The 26,150-nt window shown below is 37.2% G+C and overlaps 4 protein-coding genes across 5 annotated transcripts; 2 read left to right on the forward strand and 2 right to left on the reverse strand.

Annotated features, from left to right (window-relative positions):
• Positions 1–7,260: 7,260 nt before the first annotated feature.
• Positions 7,261–16,041, forward strand: zdhhc7 (zinc finger DHHC-type palmitoyltransferase 7). Of its 2 annotated transcripts, none has more exons than XM_056766634.1 (8): positions 7,261–7,421; positions 8,561–8,637; positions 10,513–10,806; positions 10,971–11,095; positions 11,371–11,467; positions 12,265–12,346; positions 12,533–12,663; positions 12,917–16,041. In XM_056766634.1, exons 2-8 carry the CDS (start codon positions 8,635–8,637, stop codon positions 13,094–13,096), a joined length of 912 nt encoding a protein of 303 aa, XP_056622612.1. In that variant the 5' UTR covers positions 7,261–7,421; positions 8,561–8,634; the 3' UTR covers positions 13,097–16,041. The 2 variants fall into 2 exon arrangements, with proteins under 2 accessions (XP_056622612.1, XP_056622613.1); XM_056766635.1 differs by having other exon boundaries at positions 10,518–10,806.
• A 149-nt stretch (positions 16,042–16,190) lies between these two features.
• Positions 16,191–17,949, reverse strand: nip7 (NIP7 nucleolar pre-rRNA processing protein). Its single transcript, XM_056766636.1, has 5 exons — positions 17,813–17,949; positions 17,308–17,394; positions 17,043–17,181; positions 16,761–16,901; positions 16,191–16,534 (listed from the first exon to the last, which is right to left on the reverse strand). The coding sequence occupies exons 1-5, from the start codon at positions 17,866–17,868 to the stop codon at positions 16,415–16,417; spliced, it is 543 nt and encodes a 180-aa protein (XP_056622614.1). The 5' UTR covers positions 17,869–17,949; the 3' UTR covers positions 16,191–16,414.
• Positions 17,950–18,013: 64 nt separating this feature from the next.
• Positions 18,014–22,603, forward strand: cog8 (component of oligomeric golgi complex 8). Its single transcript, XM_056765886.1, has 5 exons — positions 18,014–18,342; positions 19,407–19,614; positions 19,760–20,578; positions 20,736–20,904; positions 21,154–22,603. The coding sequence occupies exons 1-5, from the start codon at positions 18,014–18,016 to the stop codon at positions 21,540–21,542; spliced, it is 1,914 nt and encodes a 637-aa protein (XP_056621864.1). The 3' UTR covers positions 21,543–22,603.
• Positions 22,604–22,625: 22 nt separating this feature from the next.
• nob1 (NIN1 (RPN12) binding protein 1 homolog) lies at positions 22,626–26,123 on the reverse strand. Its single transcript, XM_056765887.1, has 9 exons — positions 26,020–26,123; positions 24,939–25,071; positions 24,714–24,847; positions 24,559–24,630; positions 24,297–24,437; positions 23,933–24,223; positions 23,698–23,795; positions 23,413–23,557; positions 22,626–23,245 (listed from the first exon to the last, which is right to left on the reverse strand). Exons 1-9 carry the CDS (start codon positions 26,086–26,088, stop codon positions 22,985–22,987), a joined length of 1,344 nt encoding a protein of 447 aa, XP_056621865.1. The 5' UTR covers positions 26,089–26,123; the 3' UTR covers positions 22,626–22,984.
• Positions 26,124–26,150: the final 27 nt, after the last annotated feature.

Consider the following 26,150-nt stretch of genomic DNA (forward strand, 5'->3'; position numbering starts at 1 on the left):
ATCGCGATCGATATTGTCCGTGTTTAAATCTGTAACCACAGTATTTTCAATACAACAATTCTGATGCTGTATATTGTTTCACTTTACGATATGACTCAGGATGTGTCTGAGGCTGCACCTGCTGGAAGACCCTGAAGGGTTTGCCTCACACTGGGGAAAAGAGCTCCACAATAACCTGCTGTGTAGAATATGCCATTCTAATCATTACCCTATAGAGTAAAAACACAGCACGTCCCTGCAGTCCGCCGACTCCCAGATCACATCTGCCAGCTGTGCCATCCCAAAAGCATGCCTGCGCTGAGGGACTTTATTCGAGAGGATAGAATACAGTATTCTTGTAATTAATTCATTACGTTTTTCAAAGGCACAAACAGAGAAGTACCATGTTGAGTTTTTTTCAAATATAGGTTTACTGTGTTAATATCATGATAAAAAAATCTGGAAATCATTGCTTTGTGGAGACTTTATGGAGATGTTTTTGTCTCATTGAAGTATCAGTTTTCCTCCACAGGGTTGCATCAGAAAATAGTGTTTCTGTTTTTGCTGTAAATAGTAACAATATATAATAACACATTAATAATATTAACCTTTTTTTCCAAAGTTTTTCTGTCACATCAAGAAATATGTACAGTAGCCTTTTTTGTCAACTATTCATATCTGTTTGTTACACTCAATATTGCATTGGGTGAAATGCATGCTGTGCAAATTTACATGGATGCAATAAGGGTATTCTTAGGAAAAACAAATACAAGCATTCCATTTTTTAACCTAATCTTGACAGTCACACACACGTTGACAGTTTTTTATGTTTGTAACTCAGTTTCTTACTCATTTCTGCTGTGACCTAATTTAAACAGCCAAATCGATTGAGGAAATCATTTTTCATACTTGAAACGTCCAGATCTTGTTCAGGAAGAATGGTGGTTGATGGTTAATGGCTGTTTTCCAGTATGGAACGGTAACCTGAAACACTTTCGGGGCATGCTCAAGCTCTTAGTGGTCAAGGGCAAATGAGTCCACCAGCATCCAGCAGATTTTCAGACACAAGCAGTGAGGTTTCTTGCTGGAGTAAACTTCAATAGCTTGTTACCCAAAAAGAAGAAATTTTATGTCAATTGTTTCTCCTTAAGAGTGTTGGCTAAGTTACTTTCTTAACTTAAAATAATAATTTCATATTCAATAGTGTAATTAGATTACCGTACTAATGACTCTCTCCAAAAAGTATTGAATTACTTATTACTAAATACTCAACATCAACCTTGATTAGAATTGATTCAAGGATAGACATGAAACGGCTTATTTAATATATTCAATGAATTATTCTTATTAACTGACCAAAGTATACAAATGTGAGAATGATACATTAAAGCATTCATTTTAAAGTTAGACTTATATTTTTGATGTCATTTCCATTATATATTACACAGTATTAAGTTACATTACATCTGATGTAACTGTAATTAAATACTTTTTTCAACTTTTTTCAACTTAAAAAGAAGACGCCCTGAGCTGCAGAAAAAGACGGCCGAGCTGGCGTTTAAAAAAGTTTTTGAAAACCCGACTGCATAGGATTATAACGTAAAACAGACGCTAGCAGCTTCGAAAAAGAAGTCAAGTCTGAAAACCTCCTTAATTACTTTTTTACTTAATTAGTATTTAAATTACAGTAGCTAATTACTAAGTAACTAGTTACACCCAACACTGCTGAAACTTCTGCACATTTAAATCTTCAACTTCCCAGATTTTTCTTGAGAGTACCGACTCACGTATGTCTCCGTAAGAGTTTTAACAACGACAAATCTCAAGAATGTGCTCAGGTTTGTATATTTCTCATATTCTCATCACTTTTCTCCAATATAATTTTATTATGCTGTCCCCAATTTTCATGCTATATTTCATTTGATTATATATTTTATTTCTCTTAAGAAATTTCATGACAAACAAGGATCTTATTCTTTTTGAACAAACATGCAACAGACATTTCTGGGTCTCACAATAAGCAGAGAAGTGCTTTTATGGCCCCTTGAAGCACTCAGACATTTACAAAACGTACATATTAATAAAAAGGACAGTGCAGGAAGACATACAGCGGTGTGCTTGTTTTATACAGCAGCTTCAAAGTAGATACATATATAAATGGTATGTAAATGTAGGAAGGGTTCGAGTGCGGGAGGTTGGTCTTTGGCGCATGGGTCACTGGCCCAAACCACAGGATGATCTGCACACGCTGTAATCCAGATTACCAGGGTACTAAAGGCCTCGGGATTAACACTAATGCCTCCTAATGCTCCTTTTAATGGAAGTAGCCCTTTCCTCCGTCTTCTTCTGGACTTACATAGATGCTCCTCCTTCAGCTCTGGGTTTTTCAACAGATACCATTAAAGGAAAAGTTCACCCAAAACTGAAAATTCTGTCATCATGTACTATTCATACTTTTTTCAAACCCAAATAAATTACTTTGTTCTGATGAATTTTTTGTTTCGCGATTGACTTCTTTTCCGTATGACATATATGCAAGTTTAACCGCTTCTGAAATTTGAAAAAAGTGTACGGCGGGGCTTTATTTCCCTCTTTTTGATTGATTTGTTGTAAATTGAGACTGGAGGGGAGGGCCAGAAATGCCTAGCCATTGGACAGTGAGTATAGTACTTGCTCTTTTTTTGTTGCTGACGTCATGTGGTGAAGAGAGGAGCATCATGTTTTGGATTAAAGATAACAAGTGGAAATTAATTTTGAAAAATGAATGATGTGCACGGTTAAATCATTTATAATATTCCCTGCAACACCGTGTAACACACTTAGAATTTCCCTGTTTGATTTTATGGTGACTTTAGTAGTGTATGTATTTAATAGTGTATGAGGAAAAAAACTGCACAAAAAAAGAGTAAAAGGAAGCTTGTCTTCTTTATTGAATTATTGATGCCCCACTCTAGAAATTCAGAGACTGTGTAGTTCCCACTGCGGTCACACGCAATTCCTGTCCTGATGTAACCTGAAATTCACATTTACATATAGACCTCTCTCCTCACTTACTTTTATAATGGCCTCCGGGCTACTTAATCCTAACGTAAATCCTGTTTGCCGTTTTTAATCCATCTATTTGCTGGCCTATCTGCACGTGTGCACCCTTTTAAAAGAAGAAGGTTTCTTATTATACGCACTGAAGGTTTTTAACATCTGCTGATATTTTCTGGCCCTGATGCCTTCTGCACCTCTGATGAACCATGACTTCTATCTAGTAAAAAGGATCATCCGAACGGGAGACAGGGCATCTGTCAGTGTCAGTTTTAGCACTAATCCAATCACATCTTCACCTGCAGATGGCCGAGAACTTGAGGTGAAAGTGAAAAGCTCCAGTTCTGAAGCCCTCATGTCATCTCATTCTAATCACATGACAGACGAAGAAGCTCTTTGTAACAGATGCTCCCAAAATATGTAAGGTCTGTGTAGTTTTGAAAATAAAGAAATCATCTCAATGTTTATTTAAGTCAACGATTAATCGTGATTAATCGGATCCAGAATCAAAGTTTGTGTTTACAAAAAATATCTCTATTATCTGTGCATAGTCATTTTGTATTTATAAACACATACACGTACGAAAAAGATACAGTTTATAAATGTTTCTATACAGTATCATTGTAATAATTGGTTTCTATAAATAAATAAATTTAGATTTTTCCTAAATACATACTGCATGCATGTAAGTCTATATTTTTGTGTTTATGAATATAACATTTATATGCACAGATATACAGTATATTATGTAAACACAAACGTTTATTCTGGATGCGATTAATCGCGTTTAATCGTGTGACAGCCCTAAAATTTACAGTACCCCTATTACTTTTTTAAACAGATTTCTTGGTTTATTTAAAATGGTAAACACAGCAACCTTTATTGATACGATATTCTGTTTCACTACATAAATGATAAAATGTTGTTCTTGAGATGTGACATTCCCGCTTGGTTTTTAGAGAAATGAGAATTAAACACCACTGTAAATTATTATCAGTGATTTTCAAAACTGAATTGCTTTATTTTTTACAAGATTTCCGAAACGTTTCTTACGTTTACCAAGTCCTTTCCTATAAAATGGGAGATCCTTAAACTGAATAATAATATTACAAATACAATAAAATGCAGAGTTGTGTTTAGGTTTGTGTAAAGGCACATAGATTCAATACAATATCCACAAAATCCTGTGTGTAATAACGTTTCGATATCTTTTAACCAGATGATAAAAATCAGCACCGGAACCCATCCATCTCTTTTACTTGTAAACTAAGAAAACAGTAGCTCTATTTTACACCGGTATGCTTCATCCAGGCAGTTCAAAAGCCTTTAATGATAATCCGAAATATTAATTTAGATGAAAACATGATGTAAGTGTCACATTACTCTAGACTAGAGCACTCAAATTATTCATAGCAAAAATGAAAACATTTCGAGATACTGAATTAAAATGCTGCACCGAAAACAAAATCTTTGCTTGAATTTACAAAAGAGGAATTCATTTTGTCTGCATAGAGCATGTTTAAAAAAGAATGGTTTATAATAGCTTTAAAAAATAGTTAGTTCAGGCTTTTTTCAAAGCCCCAGTTTTTCATGCGGGGGAGTTTGTTGCATTAGTGAGATGTTAAATAATTCAGGTTTAGTCAAAGGTGTTTTGTGCTGACTGTTACACCACAGCCACCTGCCAGGCCTTGTGTCTGAATCATTAGTCGCTCATCATCACATTTGACTGCCAAGCGTTGAACCAGGTTACAAAATCATTAGCACTTCAAGACACTCTGAATACTATAAGTGAACAATTACTGTAATTGAATGTTTTTATAAAGTTTTTAAGTCAGCATATTAAAGGCAGTTTTTGTAAATACATTATGGTTTTAAAAATGCATTCTCATGAAAATAATGTCCTGATTTTGATGATGTTTTCAAAGTGTGACACGTGATTTGAAAAAGCATCTATATAAATGCAGCACAATGGTAACGTAGATAAAACTGCATGGCCGTATTATAGTCTGTTTAAATGCATATCTGTGAGGTGGATGAGATTTTCTTTATTGGAAATTCACTTTGTGGATCATGTTGTGTAAAGCCAAGCTGTTGCTCATACTCTAGGCCAAATGTTTCTGAGCAGTCTGGGAAACTCCTGCGCGCACGATTCAGCCCTTAATCTGCTTTAGGGTATTGCTGACTGGCCTGTGGCAGTTTTTTATTTATTTATCAAGCAGACTGCTGGAATCGGTGCAATAGTGGATAAACTGTTGTGGCAGAGATTTAAGAGTGGAACAGGAAATCCTTTACCGGGAAACGCTTTGAAGGCAAATCTTTAGTGAAACTAAAGCCAGATGAGACACAAAACAACAGATGGTGAAAAATGTCATGAAGCCACGGACGCATTATAATACACATCAGAACGAAACATTATTAGGTCATGCAAACATGAGTTTATTTGTTGTGTGGAAGAAAAGTCTGGTCTATAGCGCCACCCAGTGGTAAATTAGATTTTACAGTTGCTTCCAAACAGTTTGTCATTGCTTTAACATTGGTAATGTAAACTAGAACTAGATGAAATTAACATTTAGTCTACTTGTTATAGAGTTGAAGTCTGAAAACGTCCCATGGTACGAATTTAAGAAAGAAAAGAAGATGTGTAAATTCAGAGAGAGCTAATAATAACGATTTGATTTAAGTGTCAAAGATTTTAGACAATACCAAGACTCTGCAGTTCTATGAATAGGGAAAAGTAAAGTTTTCAAGTGTTATTTTAGTTTACAAAGTTTGAAACCCCAATATGTATCGGGTTAATATTTTAGTTATAAACATGTTTTTATCTGAACAAATTCATCTGTTCCCCTTACTCAAGTATAGGACAAGTGGCGTGTCCATAGGGATGGCGCCGCTGAAAATGTGCTTTGCCTCCTCTGTTGCCACCCCAACGCATACAGTCACGACTTATATATATATAATGTTATGTACAAACAGTTTTTGGATTAGGTTTATGGAGAGCGTTATTTTTGCTCAAAACTGCAAATTTCTAATAGTTTATAGAGACGCGTCACGCGTGTCTGCCCGGCCGTCATCCAAATGACGTCACAAGTGTCTGTACCTGTACAAGATTAAACCATCACATCCGTTTTAAAGTAAATAAAGTTTGCGCTTCTGCACTGTAAAACTTTGCTGTAATTTTGCAGCAGGTTTGCCAGTTACTTACTGTAGATGTAATGTACAGTTTTGTTTTTTAGCATAAACTTAACCTAGTTTACATATTTTTCTTTCATAAAACAAGAATAAGAATATTCGGTCAATTTTCTTGTTATGCAAATGCATCGTGTTTTAAGAAGTTTTAAATATTTTTACAGAAAACGAGAGAAAAATGCTCAGGAAGAATGCCATTTTTGCAGTGTTGCTTTGCTAAAGCCAAACTCTTCTTGCTCATTTTGAATCTCAAAAATTAAAGGGTTTGAAAACAGTACTAATTGGAAACTATATTAAAGAATAATTAAATCTACAGTAAATTACTGGCAAACCTGCTGCAAAAAATACAGTAAAGTTTTAGAGTCTGGACAAGAAAGATCTGCAGCAGTGCATGCTAGGAAGTGAAGACTACATCTTTCAATCTGAAAGAAACTTTCGACTGTTTGTGTATATATTTATTCTTTATACATATGATGTATACTGGAAAATGAATAAAACATTTCTTTCAAGATTTTAGATCAAATTCAAAACTGTTTAAACAGCCATGATCAGCAATAACCTAGTTAGGCATCTGTCAAGTTTCTGCACTTGACTTTTTCCCAAACTTTGGATTGAATTGTGCTGGGAAACAGACTCCAGATGTTACTGTTTTAAAGGCACCATTTGTGTCCTTTGTAAAACTGCTTTGAAACAACATGTACAAATCGTCTAAGGGAAGAATTCACATTTTCCCTGAACAATTTATGTGAACACAATTTTACCATTGTTAGAAATAAGTCATCCTCATAATCACCTTAACCCTACATGTTGAATGTAGGCAAAATCTGGTAAAGAGCTTAATGAAACTATTTAGCAGAAATCCTAATCAGAAAAACATTATAAGAGGGATCAACATTTAGGAATCTATAATATTTCTAATCCTGACAATTCAAACCGCGAAAATGAAGATTTATATGTTTAGGTTGCCACCCCTGAGTGCAGTTCTCTATATCCGCCGGTGGAGGGCAGAGTTGCAGCGACGCGTGTTCGGATCTGTCACTCATCACACAGCAGAAGCAGCAGAACGATCGCGCTGAACCCCGGAAGTGTGTGTGTTCCTCGTTATTATTTCAAATCTAGAGAATCTCTTTAACAGTCCTTGAAATGAAATCATTTCTTTATTTGTGTTTATCACTCATCTGAGGATCACAGTCAGTGGATAAACATTTAATCTGAAGCCGGTGAGTACAGGAAACAAATCCTCTTTAGCGTGTTTGAATGGCTGCGATTTATTTGACGGTTTTCAGTGTCTTTTTTTGGGACACATTGTTAATAGAAATAACAAGAGGCTGTATTATTAAAAAAAGAGTTATAAAAAAGACTTGTCATGTGTTTAATAAACAGATGGTGTTTTAGATAAAGGGTGGGACGGAAGAGTAGATAAACACACAGATCAATGTGTTTTGTGGAAGCACGAAATCAATACAAAACACATTTCCGTCTTCTTTTATTATTTATATAAATAATACATGATTTTTATTTTCAGCTGTGCAAAACATTAAAAAAAATCACTGACACGTTTTAGATGTTTTGTTTGGAATGAGATGTTTATCAGTCCTTACAAATCGTTGGGATCTTTTGGGTTCTCGAAAGTCTGTATGTGATTTATTATTCTGTGGAACACAAAAGTAGATATTTTGATAAATGTCTCTGTGGTTTTGTTCGTACAATGATAGTCAATGGGTGCCAATGTTGTTTGGTTGTCAACATTCTTCACAATAACTTATAAGTTATAGATGTTTGGAATGACAAGAGGGTAAATCAACGATGAAAGTGGTTCCATTTATGAGTGAACTGTCCCTTTAAGAAGCCTTATTATATGTCTATGTTATAATTAGTTTTTCACAGTCTTCACATATACAATAAATAAATATATTTAGTTTGAAATTATGCATTTTTGTAATGCTGGGTTATACTTTATCCTGTGCTAGAATTGCTTACTGTACAGTTTTGGCACAGCAGGACAAGGTTATGGAAGAGGATAACTCAAGGTTACACACATTGTAAAATGCCTATCTGTGTTTTATCTTCTATGCAAACTGCAGTTTAATATTTAACTTGGACATAGTCAAATGTTTTTCCTTTTGTTAATAATATTTAAAGAAGATTTATAATAATCTGGTCTGACAGGGTGCTCACACCTCACTTTTCAAATCTTGATTCTGATCGTCACACTATTGATCCGATTAGACATCCGATTTTAAAGAAATGTTTTTACAAGTTTTATATGGAAGAAATCATTTTAATCGGCATTGCTCTGTGTGCTGACAAGCTTTTCTTTCTTGCATTTATTATCTTTTAACGTGTGTGTCTCCTTCAGGTCCCAGACTGTGGATGCCTTTAAGTTCAGACCCAACAGGGTTTGAGAGGATGTTACAGTGAGGGTCACTCTGTATGGTGAGTCATTTCTGTTGTTTACATCTGAACAATCCCTCATGAATGTTTATGCTGTTACTTTAAGTAGTCGACTGAATAAAACAGATGGGAAATCCTTTTGAAGAGGTTCCTAAACCACAGACTAGAATATGATGTATGTGATGTGTTCTTTCTTGATTGTATCCACTAAGCGATGTGCTGGCATCCACCCAGAAGATTTTAGCAACTGCAACGCACACAACAAAACAATAGGATTTCTTTTGCATGAGAAATCACTGCACTGTTCGATTTAAATATGACGATTTAAATACTACTCAAAAATGTTTTACTCACCCTTAAGGTATCCTTATGGTATCCAAAGTCATGATACCAAGTATCATTATTCTTCCAAGCGGTAGAATGGGAGTGAACTGATGTTGATTTTTTGCAGAGAGAGATGACAGAAGCTAGACATCAACGTTAATAGCATTTTCAATATGGATATTTATCTTAAACAAACGCATTGAATCACTTCCTTAGACTTTTGTTAAGACCAAGGAGCCGCGTCGAACAGTTCTCTGATTGATGGATGGACTTTTTGGAGCTTCAAAAAAATCAACACCCGCTCACTACCATTCTACTGTATGGAAGCAAAATGATACGTGGTATCAAAACTCTGACCGGATTATTCTTCCAGAAGAAAACCATATTTAGTTAGGATACCTTGAGGGTGAGTAAAACATGGGGAAATTTTGATTTGGTAGTGAAATATCCCTTTAAAGACGTTCTCATTGAAGGCCCAGCTTGTCAGTTTTTGGCACTCACATAAGTCTGTCTTTAAGCCTGTTTGCGCTTTGTTTTCTGCATGATTTGCATCTCAATGCATCTCTATGTAAATGAGTCGCTGAGTTTCAGCACAAACCCAATGCAGAAACTGAGCCAGTAAGTCAGTGGAGATAATAGTGGACACCCCTGTGTGTTAAAGCAATGAATGACAAGTTTGGACATTGAATCTTTAATGAATCAATATTACTGTTGCTCATACTTGGGGTTACATTTTTAAAGGTGGGGTAACAAGCCATTTCGTGCATTCTGACCTCTTTACACTGTTAAACGTGCTGGCTTCTCGAGCTTAACAAAGGTCAAAAAACGAGTTTCAACGCCCATGCGTCATCCGCCCAGTGAGAAAGAGCACGCCCATCAATGTCGCTTCACCCAGCTGACGGAAGTTGAGGTGTGTTTGTTTGTTCACTGCTTTTAAGTGATGAATGCTATATAAACGATAGATGGCGCGGTCCCAGCGCTAAAAGATGCAGGACATGAACTGCACGCGGTAAGTGAAACTAAGTCAGATGTCTATGTTTTGTTGTCACTCGGCAGGTATGTGAATAATGTAAACAACATGAGGGGATTAATGCGATGATGTGTTGTGTGCTCGTGCTGTAGTTATGTCCTCCCTGCACGCCTCGAGCAGCTTGACGTTTTCCAGAAATAATCGTACGGCTGTATCTCTCTTTGGTAAATTTGATCAAACTCTCTTCGAAGATACAAAGTATGCAATGCCACTGAATAGGTACTCAAGATAAATATGAGATTGGGAGAAACTGCGTGTGTTACCTCATCTTTAAGATGTCCAGTTATTGAAAATGTTTGTTTGTTTATTTTACAAAAAGTTTAACAGTAATTTTTTTACAAATGTGTATGTCTGTCTCTATAGTCCTCTCTATTTGTCTCTTATTTTCTATAAATTTTCTATTATTATAATATAAAAATGAATGTATTTATTTAAGTGTGAATCATTTGCATGACAAAAAACGTACATTTGTATTGCCAAAGCATTTGCAGAAGAGCTGTACAGTACAAGCATTGGTGCAAGTGACAATAAATTATAGAATTGTGTCTTTTTCTTTGTCTCAGGACAGAATGCAGTCTTCGGGACACCGGTTGAGGGATGTGGAGCAACATCAGCCTCTGCTCAATGGAGGAGAGGAGGAGGTGGCCTCCGGTCGCGTCTGGTTCATCCAGGACAGCTGCGGGATGGTGTGCGCCTTCATGACCTGGTCCCTGGTGATGTACGCCCAGTTTGTTGTCAATTTCGTCATGCTGCTCCCTTCAAAAAGCTTCTGGTACTCTCTCATTAACGGCGTGGCCTTCAACTTCATGGCCGTGCTGGCACTGACGTCTCACCTGCGGACCATGCTGTCTGATCCGGTAAGAGACCAGGGGGCAAGATGCTTCTTCATGACATTTTTAGCTTTTTTTGTTAGAAAGTACAATAGGTTTAGATTTAACACGTGGTGTTCTATATTCATCTTAAAGATTTTTATAGGCCATGTGATCATTTCTCAAGTTGATGGAGTGTATTTTGTTTTCAGGGAGCGGTTCCTAAAGGGAACGCCACTAAAGAATACATGGAGAGCTTGCAGCTGAAGCCGGGAGAGGTGATCTACAAATGTCCCAAATGCAGCAGTATTAAACCAGAGCGAGCGCACCACTGCAGGTATTAATCATCACTGATAATAACAGGCTAATCATTTTAATATTGTCAGGTTCATAAAAGGATTTTGAAGTTAAATATGATTTCTTGCCCTTACATTCAACGCTTTTACAGTTTTGACCGAGTGGGAAGGAGCTTTGCATTGTAAATGTTAGTACATATGTGAAGGAATTGTTTCATTTGGAAATAAGAAGGAATTCAGCTTTTTCATAAGAATACAATTATTTGCATTTATTTTTTGTGTTACATCAGATTTTCTGAGCGTGTTTTTGTTGTAGTATCTGTAAGAGATGCATCAGGAAGATGGATCATCACTGCCCGTGGGTCAACAACTGTGTGGGCGAGAACAACCAGCGATTCTTCGTCCTCTTTACTGTAAGTGTTCCAGAAACCAAACTCCTGCTGGATCTATTAAAAGGCTGCACGATATTGAAGAAGATTAGCTACATAACACGACATATTGAAAAATACTTTTAATATCACTATTAATTTCATTCCGTTACTGCAGACCATTGTAATGTAGTGTCCATGATCCATAGAGATGTCATACTGACCTGCTTTTCAGTTTTCTGGTGTTCTTCTTCAGGCTTTGACACAAAATTCATATGATTAGGTCATCATTTGTGCAGATGTTTTTGAAATATGATGGTTATGATTCATTATTATCATGGCAACCATAAACAGCTTACATAAAGGCTTATATCAATCCTATTGATGTTTATGTTTATTGCGATCATTATCATTCTTAATAACATATTGTTGTTTATTATTGAAAGGTTACAGTGTTTATGCTTTACTATGCTCAGCCATCCTGGCAAATGTTATAGACGGTTTCATCAGACGCACGCAGCTGGCCTGAAGTTAACTTCTGGTCTGTGTTTGTTTATCAGTCTGTCGTTGGCTAGTAATATATCAATTTATTTTAGATTTAATTTGTATTGTATTGTATACAAAGCGTATTGACTTGAATTGAAACTACTCAACAATTCTTTGTGGTAGTTTACTGGAAGTCAAGTCTGGGACAAATAACATTTGTTTATATTGTTGCTGCTGGAATCGTCTATAGGAATAATTATCTTTCAGGTTTAGATGGAAACCAAGCACTGTGCATTTTGATGTGTTGAGTTCTGAATTTTATGACATGTAATATTTGGGTTTTCTTTTTTTTTTAGATGTACATAGCCTCTATTTCTTTGCATGCGCTCTGTCTCAGCGGTTTCCACTTCGTCACCTGTGTTAAAGTCCAGTGGAACGGTGGGTAATCTCACATTTATTCTTCATAATGCCATCTCGCACAAGTTAACGTGATAACAAATAACGTTTAATAAAACATGTCAATGTTGTCGTCCACAAGGATGCATTTGAGTTCAAGGAAATTCCAGCGTTCTCTGTGTTAAGAGTATCTGATGTGTGTGTTTATCTCTGTGTTGTGTTGTGTAGAATGCAGTGATTTTTCTCCTCCTGTGGCCGTCATGCTCCTGATTTTCCTGTGTTTAGAGGCTCTGCTGTTTCTCACTTTCACCGCTGTGATGTTTGGCACTCAGATTCACTCCATCTGTAACGACGAGACGGTGGGAGCTGCTTGTTACTACAAAATAAAATTACATTTTGTAATTCATATATTAAAATAACAGTGCAAATTGAAATGAGAGGTACCTACGAAGAATATATTATTTGAATTTAAATGTATGCACATTTTCCTCCCGGCAATCAGCACAGAAAAAAATAAGCGTAGGTCTATATACAACCAAACGAAACATTATAGATAAAGGAACCTGTAGACTATGTTTACGGTAGCGTAAATTTAACGTTTTCTCCCCGTAGGAAATCGAGAGGCTGAAGAATGAGAAGCCCACATGGGAGAGGCGGGTGCGATGGGAGGGAATGAAGGCTGTTTTTGGCGGCCCGCCGTCTCTTCTGTGGTTCAACCCTTTCGCTGGACTCCGCCTCCAGCGTCTGCTCATGGTCCGCGGTCGGAAGGGCGGGGCAGAGTTCTCTGTTTGAGCGAAGAATGTCGTACACTTGTATGCCTTTAACCCCGCTCAGATTGGAGTTCTTCCTTAATGCTGTGGCAGGTTTGATGGTACTACAATAAAATCCTGCACAATTATTGACGTTGCCCCTGGAACAACGACTCGACACGGCCCGTCTGTGTCCACACGTTATTACCTCCTAAGGCGGATCGTACTTGTTTTGCTTGCATCGTCTTCATGAACGTGCACACTCATGGATTTAGTTTCTTTTCAAGTGGACTAGGTTTTGGAAATCTCGAAACATTTAAAGGATGTCAATGTCTCTTATTCAGCCTAAAGAAATCACTTGCTGTTTAAATAGAGCTACTGTGTGACTAAACTCATTCTCATCTCCGGTTACCAAATGCTGGTTAATCAAACATCATAAACCAAACAGAATTTTGTGAGGGAATGTGTTTTGCCAAGAATGGTTTATCGGGTGAATCTCTGTTAGAAAATGTCGAGGTCATATTTCTCCTCTAAAACAAAAGAACAAAGAGTCTTGTTTAGGACCATTGAAATGTTTTTAGCATAGTTGACATACAGAAGTCTCATTCTGATAGATGCAATGTGAATGTGGACATTCTATATTTAATTCAATCATAGTATGCATTTTTGATTTACAGTAATGATTAGTTTAGTATTTGTTGGTGCTTTGCTACATTCACGCACCACAGACTTCTTGGTTTTCTGGTGAAATATTCATCCGAAACATTTCTTGAGATTCACCCTCATAGGTATTAAGAGCTTGCAGCCAGTATCTATCACACGTTTAGCACATAATGTAAGTGATGATGTCATTTTAAATCATCTTGTTTTCATGTATTGTAGAGATAACTAGAGCCTCGTTCTGTACAATGAACGCCAGTCCCACAAAATGCTTATAGCTAGATGAGTTTATATAGCTTATAGCCATATAGTTTATATAGCTTATAGCTATATAAATCTTACACATGCTGTTCTGGTAGATAAAGATAAATCACATTATGACATACGTGATTAAAGTATGTCCACATCAGGTCCATGATACTAAGCCAGCAACTGAACTGACTATCACAGAGGCTGACTATCCCATTTATTTCATGTCACATCGTGTTTTGTTTTCATCACTTTTAATCTGTGGACTGCGTGTATTTTAGTTTAGATAATGGATTTTATGTTGACCACTGAGTTTTCCTTTTGGAAAATGTTTTTATGTAATAAAGCTGGAAGCCGTTTGGAAGGGTGCGTCTAACTGCAGGAATCTAACAAAACCTGCTGATATAATAAAAGAATAAACACTAAATTGTAATTTGCATAAAGAAAGTGGAGCACAAACCATATTGTCATATTCTGGCTGAAAACATCAAGAATGTTTTGTTCAGGTGTTTTTGGTTGACTTTGGAAGCTCAGTTTGAGGGCTGAGAACAAGTCGTTTTGATTTGCAAAACACCATTAGTTTCATCACTAGCTTAATTTCCCTTAGTAAAAAATATTTTTTTATCTTCTTTTTGGTAGGAAATGTGACCCGAACAAGTTTTGTGAGATTCAAACTGTATGATTAAAATCGTAGTTTCTTCTCAGAAATAAATGACAAATGAGAGAACAAAAATAATGTTTGTGCATGAGATCTATATCTCAGCTCTAGACCGGTGCAGGAGGTCACGTGGGGCTTTCTATCACACTCCATTTCAACAATCTATAGGTAAATCTTTATAAAACTCGTGGATATTATGTTTACAATACTGTCATGTGTTTTCATGTGTAAATTTGAAAATCAGAAAATGCGTCTTTGTGTCAAGTCCGGTCAGGAATGTCCATTATTTTCTATTTGAGATGAGATGCATTTGAACAAAAATGACTAGTAATTCTGAACAAACTGACAAATGATTCTTGCATATTTATGATGCCAGATACATTAATATAGATCAAATCAATCAGAACGGTTTGTTTCTCCACCATTGCAATGCCAGCATTTTAATCATGTTTTGAGCGTCCCATGTTATGATTTATTTTCAAAAACAACATTGAAGGACCTTGTTTTACACAATCCCTTAAGAGATTTTATTAATATGCCACTAGAGGAAGTATGAATTGTAAACTATAAGAGCAGTGCAAAGATTTTATAAGATGTTCCTCAGATTAGACTGGCTATAATTTCTGTTTTATTAAACAACATCCAAGTCATTCTTTTTCTGTAAAGGGAATGTGTACTATATGCAATCCCTGAAGATTATGTGATGAGACGACATGCCTTTTATCAGCACATCCCTAAGAATGTATCTCATATTTTTATACATTTTTTTTCTTTTGCGTAGAGGAACAATTATTTGTAATGTTTTTGAAGTAGACGTGTTTTGCATTATGTACTCTGACAGTATTTGCCTGACATCAGTTCTATTTCTAAAAAAAAAAGTAGACTTGTGACTCTAGATATTACTTGACTTTAAAACTAACTGTATAAGAGGGTTTTGGTCTTTGATCGATTGTTGAAAGCCTTGGATTTATAAACAAGTGTGATCACATGATCAGTGTGATACCTGTGGCCATAATGTCAACAAAATGTGGAAAATGAATCTCTAGTTTTTCCCAATATTCGATCATTCTTCTTACTGGCCTGAACTTGGCTTGTTGAAGACAGAGTTTGCAGGCAGGAAGCTACGGTTATAAAATGATGTCTGTAATAAATGTGTAAGCAAATATTGTTCTGATACTTTCATCAAGTGTCATGTTCTTTCTTATGTAAAGTTCTTTTACGTAATAAAGTCATTAGTTTTAAAAGTTACTGCAACCCAGTTGTTTTCAGGCCTTTTTTCAGTCATGTACGGATATGATGAAAGCACTTCTATTCAAATACTAACATAAAACTACTAAATACTAACTAAGAGCTGGACATCTAAACACCTACTCACTTTTTAATAAGTATTTTTACAATTACCTAGAAATGTCGACGTTTTCTATGATTTTGCCAAATTTAAATATCAGTGTATTTGAATGAACTCTCCTTAAAATAATTTTCTCTTTAAAATGGTTTGTACAAATGTTACTATTTATCTATCTAATTTAAGTCTTATATATAATTTGATACATAAATAAAAATGCGTGTATTTCACAACCTTTAACCGTCGTTTAATTGTTTCTAAACAGAAAACATGAATGGAAAGTCAACAGGATGTCGAGTTATAAAATGATAATTGTCAGATGTCACTGACACATATGGAATGGCTACACTTCTCTTTTGAATGTCGCACTTGTAACTCCTTACAAATGTGATAAAACTTTGCTTGAATGTAGAAAATTGTCCATTATGAGTTTTGGAGTTGGTATGCTTTTATGTGAGAGTGTCTTCATTCCTGATGAATTCTCCAACATCAGCCTGATGAAACACTACGATAGACATGGGATCAACTTTACGACACTCCTGTGTGGTCTTCGCTGCAACTCCAAAACCCTGAAATTGAGATGTTAAGGGCACCAATAAATGTCAAACATTTCAAACAAAAAACAGTTTTAAAAGAAATTTATGTATTTTTTCTCCCTTATAGTCAATCATTATAGTTCTACATGCTTCTTTGTACCAACTGAAGAATGAAGACAGTAAAATGTACTTAAACGTTGACTACGCTTTAGATGACAACAGTATTATTTCCTGAGCATTTTAAACACTGATCTCTTACCAGTGGTACGTCTGCCATGGAATACACCACCACTCCCTGATACTGCGCTGTGTTTTCTGTGATTCTCCCCAGGCCGGACTTTAAAACGTGATTGCCATACAGGAACGACTGCTCCGCCCCAGGCTTCACCCAAACCTTAAACTGCAATATCATACACATGGTGCATGGTATATTAAGTAATAATCAATGGATCAGTGACATTTGCAATGCATATTATTAAATGTTAATATTTGAAGACATTTATGTCAACAAAGACGGAGAGACATCAGACTGATTGTTTACCTTGGCGTACGGTGCAAGAAAATCGAGAGCTGTGATGTGCAGACGGAACTTCAGTGTCTTTGTGAACTTTCCAAAACATGAACCAACTGACACAAGTTTATTTCTGGCGATGTTTGTTGCCAACTTCAGCATTTTCTCACTAGATGTGAATATACAAAAATCATTAAGCATTTATTTATTGAAATCAACATTATATTAAACCATTTAAAGAATGTACATTTAGAAGTTGACAGCTAGTGCAATAAAATACGCAGAATGTTTTTACCTCATATAATATACTCGATCATTATGAAGTCTGAAACAATAAGTCCCATCAGGCCGATCAACAAGAATTTTGATATTCTCTCCAATGCTACAAACACAACAAACATTTAAAATGTACATGTTCATTGTGCCCAAAAGAGAGGAATGAATTTGACTTTGTGGCTTGAAAATTTCCAAACACTTTATCACTAAATAAAACAATGTTATAAATAATAAAACCAGGAAATCACATAACAAATGAATTACATAATAAATAAGGAAAATAAACTGTATTATAAACAACTAATACAGCAAAGGACACATAAAATACATTACAAAACAATAGTAATTCAAATGGATTAAGTTCCCATTATTCACAATCTAAACAATTAATACATATCCATTATGTGTCTTAAACAACTGCAATACAACATAACGTTGTTTCAGATCAGAATACTCCGCTCATTCACACTTGATGACAAACTTCTACTCGATTTATAAGGTACTACTCGCAAGACTTTACTTACTATTTAGAGAGTTTTTCAAACATCGTTTTGGTTTCTTCATCGGTTAAAGGACGCATGATTAGTCGTGTTCTGTATAGCTACGATTATCGTAGCACTCGCGCTCCGCACACGTGTGAACAGCCCGTCGCGCAGCTCTGACGTCACTCCTTTTAAATAAAGTTTGTTGACGCGTTTCGAATCAACAACGCTTCACTTTCGATCATGGCCGCCGTAGACGTGGAAGACGAGAGTATCCTGGCGTCAATCTTCAAAGACAGCTTTCCAGAGAACTGGAGGGAGAATCCGGACTTCGCGGCGTACTTGTCGGAGTTGAGCTCGTACGGCGTGGAGACATTAAACCGCGAACCCGAGCGTCTTTCTGAGGAGAGAGCTCAGATTCTCCAGCAGACCCGTGAGCTGGCCTTCAGAAACTACAAGACCTTCATCAGGACCGCGGACTGCACGCAGCAGATCTACGCTGACTTCAGCAAAGTGGAGAACAGCGTCTCGAAACTGTTGAACAAACTGCCCAGCTTTGGAGAGAAATGCAGGTGTGTGTCTGATATGAGCAGATCTGTCTTCCATGTTTAATTCACTTCTATGGTCACAATGTTGACAGGTGTACAAGAAGTCCTGCAGTGTGACAATTTATCAACATAAAATACTCCGTATACAGTTTAGACGGGATATATACAATATGTGCCATTTATGAAGTAATATAATGTACAAAAAGGAAATAAAAGTGCATAGGGTATTGTACTTTAAAACCCTTTACATTTACATTTAGTCATTTAGCAGACGCTTTTATCCACAGGTGGGGTAAGCAATGGAAGCAATTGGGAAAGCATAAGTACAACAAAAGCATAAGTGCAATCAAAAAAGACTGGTCTCATATAACCTAACACAGTATACAAAGCTGAGTTTTATTTATTTTATATAAAGAGTAGAGAAGAAATAATAGTCAGAACTGGTCATTCAGATGTTGACGGAAGAGATGTGTTTTCAGACATTTCTTAAAGATTTATACAGACTGAAAAATTAAAACTTAATAATTAGAATTAAATGAGCATAAGAATGTACAAAGCAATAGGATGAGCAGAGAGAAGAAAGATATACATGAATATGTGATACTGTAGTGGAGGTTCATTATAAATACCATGTTGATGCTGTTTAATATGAAAACCAAAATGTAGTGTGTTTTTGACCGTATTCAAGTAGATTTGATGGTGTTCTGTTGGTTCTCATCAACAGTAAAGACCCACAGAGACTGTTAGTTTCCATTAAACCAATACAATCCCATTATCACCATCAGAATTCCTCATGGTTTCTATTGTTTCCTTTAGTAAGACTTATAAACAAGAGTCCCACGAAAAGAAATGAATTCAGATTACACATGTCAACATACATTTACATTTATGCATTTGGCAGACGCTTTTATCCAAAGCGACTTGCATTGAATTTTCCTATACATTTATACTTGGGTATGTGCAATCCCTCGGGATCGATCCTAGAACTTTGCGTTGTTAATGCAATGCTCTTACCACTGAGCTACAGGAAAGCTGCCCTTCTACGTAGTACTGGATCTGCTGTGAGATATTGTTTTGTGCACTTTCAGGGGTTTCATTAAAGGGGCGGAGGAGATCAGCGTTAGCAGACGCATGAACAGTCTGACACTGAATCGACACACTGAGATTCTGGAGATCCTGGAGATCCCTCAGCTGATGGACACGTGCGTTCGGAACGGATATTATGAAGAGGCTCTGGAGCTGGCAGCTTACGTCAAGAGACTGGAGAAGAAACATTCATCACTGCCTGTCATTCAGGTACGTCAGATAACTGTGGGGTATTTGTAGTAAAATTATGGTAAAATAAAAAGTAATCAAACATGGTTACTACGCTTCACTATTATGAAACTATGGTTCATTTTTGTCAAAGATTTTTCAAATGTTTATGTTTGGTCACTTTTAGGGAATCGTGCAAGAGGTTCGACTCTCTGCTCAGCTTATGCTGAACCAACTCCTCCAACAACTGCGCAGCAATTCGCAGCTCCCGGTGTGTCTGCGTGTGATTGGCTATCTGCGCAGAATGGATGTTTTCACAGAAGCCGAGATGCGTGTCAAGTTCCTTCAAGCCCGCGGGAGCTGGCTGCGTTCCATCCTCGCCGCCATCCCAGAAGACGACCCTTATTTCCACATCACCAAGACCATCGAAACCTGCCGCGTGCATCTCTTTGACATCATCACTCAGTATCGCGCCATCTTCTCCGACGAGGATCCGTTGACGACGCCCGGAGGTCAGATGTTGAACGAGAGCGCCATCTTTCACGGCTGGGTGGTCCAAATGGCGGCGCAGTTCTTGGAGACTCTAGACCGAGATCTCCAGCGTGGGGTGGGCAGTCGCTTGGACTCTCTTCTCGGTCAGTGCATGTATTTTGGCCTCTCCTTTAGCCGGGTGGGGGCGGATTTCCGCGGCCAGCTCGCTCCCATATTTCAGCAGGTTGCCATGGATACGTTCTGCAAAGCTATTCAGGAGGCTCTGGACAAGTTCCAAGAGGACATGAACTTGTACACTCTGATTTCCTTCCCATCAATACTTGGAAGCGCTATTCCACCGGTGGCTCCGAGCACCCAGCCTGGCACACTTCAGCCCCCCATGGCTCTTCTGGACTTCCCACCGCTGGCCTGCTTCCTCAATAACGTCCTCACGGGCTTTAATGACTTAAGACTGTGCTGTCCTATTGGACTCGCACAGGAAGTTAGCAGAAGTGTTGAGGAAGCCCTCATCAAGGTACTCGGGTTTCAATGCGGTCTAGCTCATGTATATATTAAAATAACTGAAGCTTGAAATTTAAGATAGAATCACAAACAATAGTGAACGTCCTTTCTTTGACGAGGTATAACAGTTTCTATGGTTTTGACCTGAATGATTTTCTTCCCATCTACAGGTGACAAAACAGATCCTGGTTTTCCACAGAGCCGAGGAATCGGCCTTCAGCAGTCGAGAGCGAGAGTTATTTGTACAGTTCTGTTGTACCTTTGCTGATGATTTGGTGCCTTTCTTGAACCGATGTCTACAGGTTCTCTTTCCTCCCGCTCAGCTTGCGCTTACACTAGGTATACATGACATTGACATTGTTGTATTAAGTTTCCAAAATGCAAAAATCGCTGTTTTGATGAAAGTCATATATATATTTTGAATGACATGAGTGTGAATAAATGACAGTTTTTATATTTGAGTGAACTATCACTTTATGAGTCAATCTTGCATCCCGTTCCACATTGTCGCATTACCAAAGAAAACTGAGTTAGTTTCATGTTGCCTTTGTGGACACTGATACCTTTATTTATTTTTCTGTATTCCAGGTATCCCTCCAGCGCAAGTTTATAAGTATGGCAGTATCGGCTGCATCAATGTGAACGCGATTCTGGAACCACTGGAGTTTGTTCTGCCCAAGAAGGAGCCCGTGACATCTGTTTTGGATCTCTGCACTGACTTAAACAGCCTGACTACATCCGAGTCTGATCTTCCATCAGTCAAACCTGAAGAAAGCTTTACGGAAGAGCCTGTTCCTTCTGAACAACAGAAGCATACAGAAGAGCCTGCATCACCACCAGATGCTCATCTTTCTCAAAAAGAGGACATTTCAGAAGAAGTTATGACTCCAGAATCTGACACTACTTTACATGCTCAAGACTTTACAGAGGATTTATCCACAAAAGACATAAATGTTGAGGACATATTGTCAGAGTAAAAATATTTATTTGTTTTTCCCTGGTTCTTTGTTCAGTTTTGATAATAATAACCATGTAGAGAAGCTTAACCCAGAGCTTTCTTTTATCTTTATCCGCAAATTTATTTGGTGAAGATGAAATCTACGTAATTGAATGTTAATATTTAAATTGTGGAAAAATATGAATTGAATCATGGGGTGCATGTATGTTTTCTGTGGGTCAGTGAAATAACCCCAATAAGTGTGTGGGCACTGAAGTCACCTTTAATGTACAGATGTCAATGAATTAGATAAAGTAAGAACAGATAAAGGTATATATTTAACAAATCCATGGCACAGCATACTTATAAGCAAAACAATTTTAACATGAAACAATAATAGATTGTTTTAAAAATAATGACCAAATGTTAATTCTTAAAGGGATAGTTCACCCAAAAATGACAATTCTGTCATCATTTACTCACCCCCAAATTGTTCCAAACCTGTATCAATTTCTTTGTTTGGTTGAACACAGGGGAAGATATTTGATATAATGTTAGCAACGGAGATATCTGGATAACCATAGTAGAAAAATTATTGTATAATTTTTTTTCATTTTGGTTGGATAACAAACCGTTCTGGGGCACCTTTGACTACTGTTTTAATGGTAGTCAATGTTGACCCAGAAATCTCATTTGATAACATTCTTCCAAATACATTTATACAGGTTTGGAACAACTTGACGTTGAGAAGCTCATGACATTTATGGGTGGACTTGCCCTTTAAACTTTAGATAATATGATGAACTATACCTGTTTTACCTGCTCTGACTTCAGCATTAAAAATCAGATGGTTAGAGTTACATGCAAACATTGCACAAAAAGTAAATTTTGTTTTAAGAAAAGGTTGCTAATTTGTCATCTAACACAATGTCATCTGTACATTTCTGATTGTGGCAATTGTCTAGGTCTACTCTGTCTGTAATTTGACTCGTCTGCATTGACGTTCGTGTCCGTTCTATGCTTTTTTTTTTCATCATCTGACATTTGCCCGGCTGTTTTGGGAGAAGAAATATAATAAAGGTTTGTTTAAATGGCTCTTAATATCCGTTTTCCAATCGCACGATATGCATTTCTGATTTTAATAAAAAAACAACCGACAGAAACAGACAAGTTGCATGGTTTGCATAAATTATAACTTTTAACCAGATTACCACGTTAAAGGCATATTACATGTCAGATGCATTATTTACCACAAAAATATAATAAACTTTGCATTTCTCAAATTCATCTAGTATGTGGGCGGAATACTGAACTTATACGTATATATTAGTCAAGATTATTTTACATAAAGTAAAATAACTGTTAAGTTAAGCACACTGGCAAGGTTTAAATGTAAATACACCATTTTAATGAAGAATATCGTCGGAAGCTGCTAAAGTCCGTTTTTCCACAATGACAGAGTAGTGCGAGCACATTCACTTTTTAACATTTTTTTTTGCGTGCCGCATTAGGATTTATCCGTCGTTTGCCTCCTCCGGTCTGGCCCTCCCGCAGGTGTAAGTTGGCCGACCTGCTGTAGACATCATGCTCGGAGAACGGAGAGTTGCCAGCAATATAATCCTGATCCAGCACATCAGTCTTCTGGCGAGCTTTCTTAGAAACCCTCTGCTGCGGGAACCGCTGGTCTTCCACCAGATGAGGGTTAGATGCGTGTTTTCCTCCTTGTGGCAGAGGTAGAGAGTACTGCAGAAGAGAAGATGCAAAGGTGCTTTCTTGATGCAAAGGATGTTCCAAAATCTAGACAACTTTGATGTGCAGCTAACTAAGATACTTTGTTCTTCTCTTAGTGGCCTTTAGAAGGCACCTCAGTATGGTTTGGACAGAACTGATGTGAGGACGAATGTACTCACCCTCTTTCCTTTTGGATTCATCACTTTAGGGTTCCTGGAAAAATGCATCTGCGTGGAACCATCTTCATTAATGGTGACGGCAATCTTCTTCAGAGTCTTGTTCCCACAATGTGGACAGAAAGACTTGTTCATGTTTGTTGTTGTCCTGAAGTTATGGACACCACAAGGTAAATAAGAAGAAAATGAATATAAACACTAATAGCAATACCGTTTTTTAACTACTCGAAAATGCCCATACCAGGAGACTAAACTAAACTTATTTTGCTGAGTATATTCAGTACTCACTTTAAGCAGGCGAAACAGCGCAGAATATAGCTCCTGGTGTGTTTGATGAGCATCCCGTTCACCGAAAGCACATGCAGTCCAATCTGAATCAAGACGTTCTGCCAGGAAAGCAGGAAGAAGTTTCGTCATTTTTTCTTATTCAAAGTCTTACTTATGCAAGATCTGTGTACATTCTTATAATGACGCCGTTTTCAAAATCTTCAATAAAGCATGACAGCTTTCTTACAAGAAGTACCTGCATGGCGAAATCTGTGGTCACACAACCAACTTTGACATCTGCTGAGGGTCCACAGTCACCGGCCTGCATCTGTACTTGTTTAATGTTGCCAGGAGTAATCCAATCCCCACAATCGTCATCTTCGTCCCCCTCGCCCTCTTCATCACTTTGTTCTTCCTCATGTTCACCTCCATCAATGCCATCATGGTCTTTAGATTCAGTCACATGCCTGTCAACTGACAGATCAACAGAGTGGAGCTTCTTTGTGACATCTCCAAATCCATGTTTCACCGTGACCTTGTCTGCCGCCTACAGAGAAAGAGCAGTCAGCAAGACAATCCCCTTTATTCTGACAGCCGTGTGAATGTATCTGTTTTCTCACCAGTAACTCGAGCAGGTCAGTCTCAATGCTGGGCAGAGGGTTCCTCCAGAACTGAAAGGTGTTGAACTCTGAACTGTCTGTGTCTCGTGGTTCATTCGATGTAGGTGATTTTTTGACAACAGCGCCCAGCTTACCTGTTGACTTTTTTCATAATAAAAATAAAGCATTAAATATTTAGTTATTGCTTAATCTCAACTGGACATTTAAGCCCTGAATGTTCCTTTAACATCATTCAAATGTAATCAGAAGGTTCTCGCTTTACTTTTGATGGATAGTGGAAACCGGCAATATCAGCAGGAGTCTCTGGAAGCCTTTTTGTGCTGCATATTTGAACCTGAAATTCGGACAGAAAATTTCTGAATAAAGAACAAATATATTTTTAATTATGATCAATCTGAATGATTCAAACATCTGTACCTTTTTCTCAGGCTCTTTTTTCAGATGGTCAGTACCCACATTTTCAGTTTCCAGTTGATAAGTCAGGGCTAAGACTTTGATGTCTGTGGCTGACAGACTGGGGTAATCTCCTGTCTTTTTAGCAAATTCTGTGACTGTAATTTAATAAGATCAAAGTTAAGAGTGTCTTTCAGCATTCGAACAAAGGCATTTATAATGAAAAGTAGTTTTGGAAGTTGGTTTTACCAAGTCGAATGTACTCTGGTAAAGGTTCTTTAAAATTCAGTTTGTATGGAAGAAAGGCCAAGTTTCTTTTAGTTTGTTTGTCCCGAATTTCTTCAACAACATCTTTCAATGTGTAGATGTTCTTTCCAATTTCCTAAAACAAGACATGTAACAAGAGATAATTTTCCACATTTGATCAGATATGCAAAATAAGTGCCATTACGCCACACTTATTTTATAACTACAAATAATATATATAAAAAATGATGCCATCACTATGATAGCATTTTTAAAACCATGCTAGCACGATAAAGCTTTGCTAACTTGTGTTACCAATATATACCCAAGTCTTACGTCATATTTATATAACATACACAACAATATAATTTTATTAAAGTACATCAAACTACTATATAGTTTCTATAGAGGATGTGAAGCTGACGTCATTGACTGTGTTGCATGTTCCGCCGCCATCTTGGGAGGATCATACTTCACTGCTATTGTAGTTGTGATATGTACCGTTAAGTGTTTTGTTTGATATATGAGATATCGAAAGTGGTAGAACCAAGGGCTGGATTCACAAAACATTCTTATGAAAAAATTCTGATTAGCTGCCACATTTTTTATTAAATACGAATTTAAGCGAAAAGTTAGGAATATTTTTTTTCACGAAAAGAAATTCTCAAGATTGATGTTCAAAGCATGTCATTTTATTCCTAAGAAAATAATGATGTTATTAAGAAAATATTTACTTCTCAAGCATGAACATTCTTACTTATTCCTATAATTTATCTCAAGAACAATCTTATATTTTGTCTTAAGAACGGTTTCTTGAATCCGGCCCCTGGACTCTAGAGCTATGACAGTTTTTAAAACAGCATGAGTGACCAACCATAGTTATCTTTCATTATCAAACAAGAAACACAAAACACTGCATTGTGCGCACTTGCACCGATCCTCCCAAGATGGCGCAACTTTCAACACGGCGTGACGTACTTTACATTCTCTACCTGCAGTCACTTCCCATGTGCCAGAAAATGTATCCTCGTGCAGCGGTCATGAACTCGTCAAATAAAGCATCATGCCACCAACAATAACTCACGTGCAGAGGAGCTATAACGAGGAAAGCACCAGCATCTGCCACAACATGCTCCACCATAGCAGCCGCCATCTTGATCGAGCTGCCAATCGCGTCGGTCTCGCGAGAAGCCGCACTCGTCACGTGAGTATGAC

This window comes from Triplophysa dalaica, chromosome 14 (genome assembly GCF_015846415.1).
Source record: "Triplophysa dalaica isolate WHDGS20190420 chromosome 14, ASM1584641v1, whole genome shotgun sequence".
Lineage (NCBI taxonomy): Eukaryota > Metazoa > Chordata > Actinopteri > Cypriniformes > Nemacheilidae > Triplophysa > Triplophysa dalaica.

What these genes read in the sequence shown, in the direction of transcription:
- zdhhc7 (XM_056766634.1), top strand. An exon ending in GAGCGAGCGCACCACTGCAG is followed by an intron (nt 11,096 to 11,370) that starts GTATTAATCATC and finishes TTTTTGTTGTAG; the next exon opens with TATCTGTAAGAGATGCATCA. An exon ending in TGTTAAAGTCCAGTGGAACG is followed by an intron (nt 12,347 to 12,532) that starts GTGGGTAATCTC and finishes TGTGTTGTGTAG; the next exon opens with AATGCAGTGATTTTTCTCCT.
- nip7 (XM_056766636.1), bottom strand. Translation starts at nt 17,868, where the DNA reads ATGCGTCCTTTAACCGATGAAGAAACCAAAACGATGTTTGAAAAACTC. An exon ending in TTTGAAAAACTCTCTAAATA is followed by an intron (nt 17,395 to 17,812) that starts GTAAGTAAAGTC and finishes TTGTGTTTGTAG; the next exon opens with CATTGGAGAGAATATCAAAA. An exon ending in TTCTTGCACCGTACGCCAAG is followed by an intron (nt 16,902 to 17,042) that starts GTAAACAATCAG and finishes ATGATATTGCAG; the next exon opens with TTTAAGGTTTGGGTGAAGCC.
- cog8 (XM_056765886.1), top strand. Translation starts at nt 18,014, where the DNA reads ATGGCCGCCGTAGACGTGGAAGACGAGAGTATCCTGGCGTCAATCTTC. An exon ending in CATCACTGCCTGTCATTCAG is followed by an intron (nt 19,615 to 19,759) that starts GTACGTCAGATA and finishes GGTCACTTTTAG; the next exon opens with GGAATCGTGCAAGAGGTTCG. An exon ending in TTGAGGAAGCCCTCATCAAG is followed by an intron (nt 20,579 to 20,735) that starts GTACTCGGGTTT and finishes TCCCATCTACAG; the next exon opens with GTGACAAAACAGATCCTGGT.
- nob1 (XM_056765887.1), bottom strand. Translation starts at nt 26,088, where the DNA reads ATGGCGGCTGCTATGGTGGAGCATGTTGTGGCAGATGCTGGTGCTTTC. An exon ending in TCGTTATAGCTCCTCTGCAC is followed by an intron (nt 25,072 to 26,019) that starts GTGAGTTATTGT and finishes GTCTTGTTTTAG; the next exon opens with GAAATTGGAAAGAACATCTA. An exon ending in TGAATCCAAAAGGAAAGAGG is followed by an intron (nt 23,246 to 23,412) that starts GTGAGTACATTC and finishes TCTCTTCTGCAG; the next exon opens with TACTCTCTACCTCTGCCACA.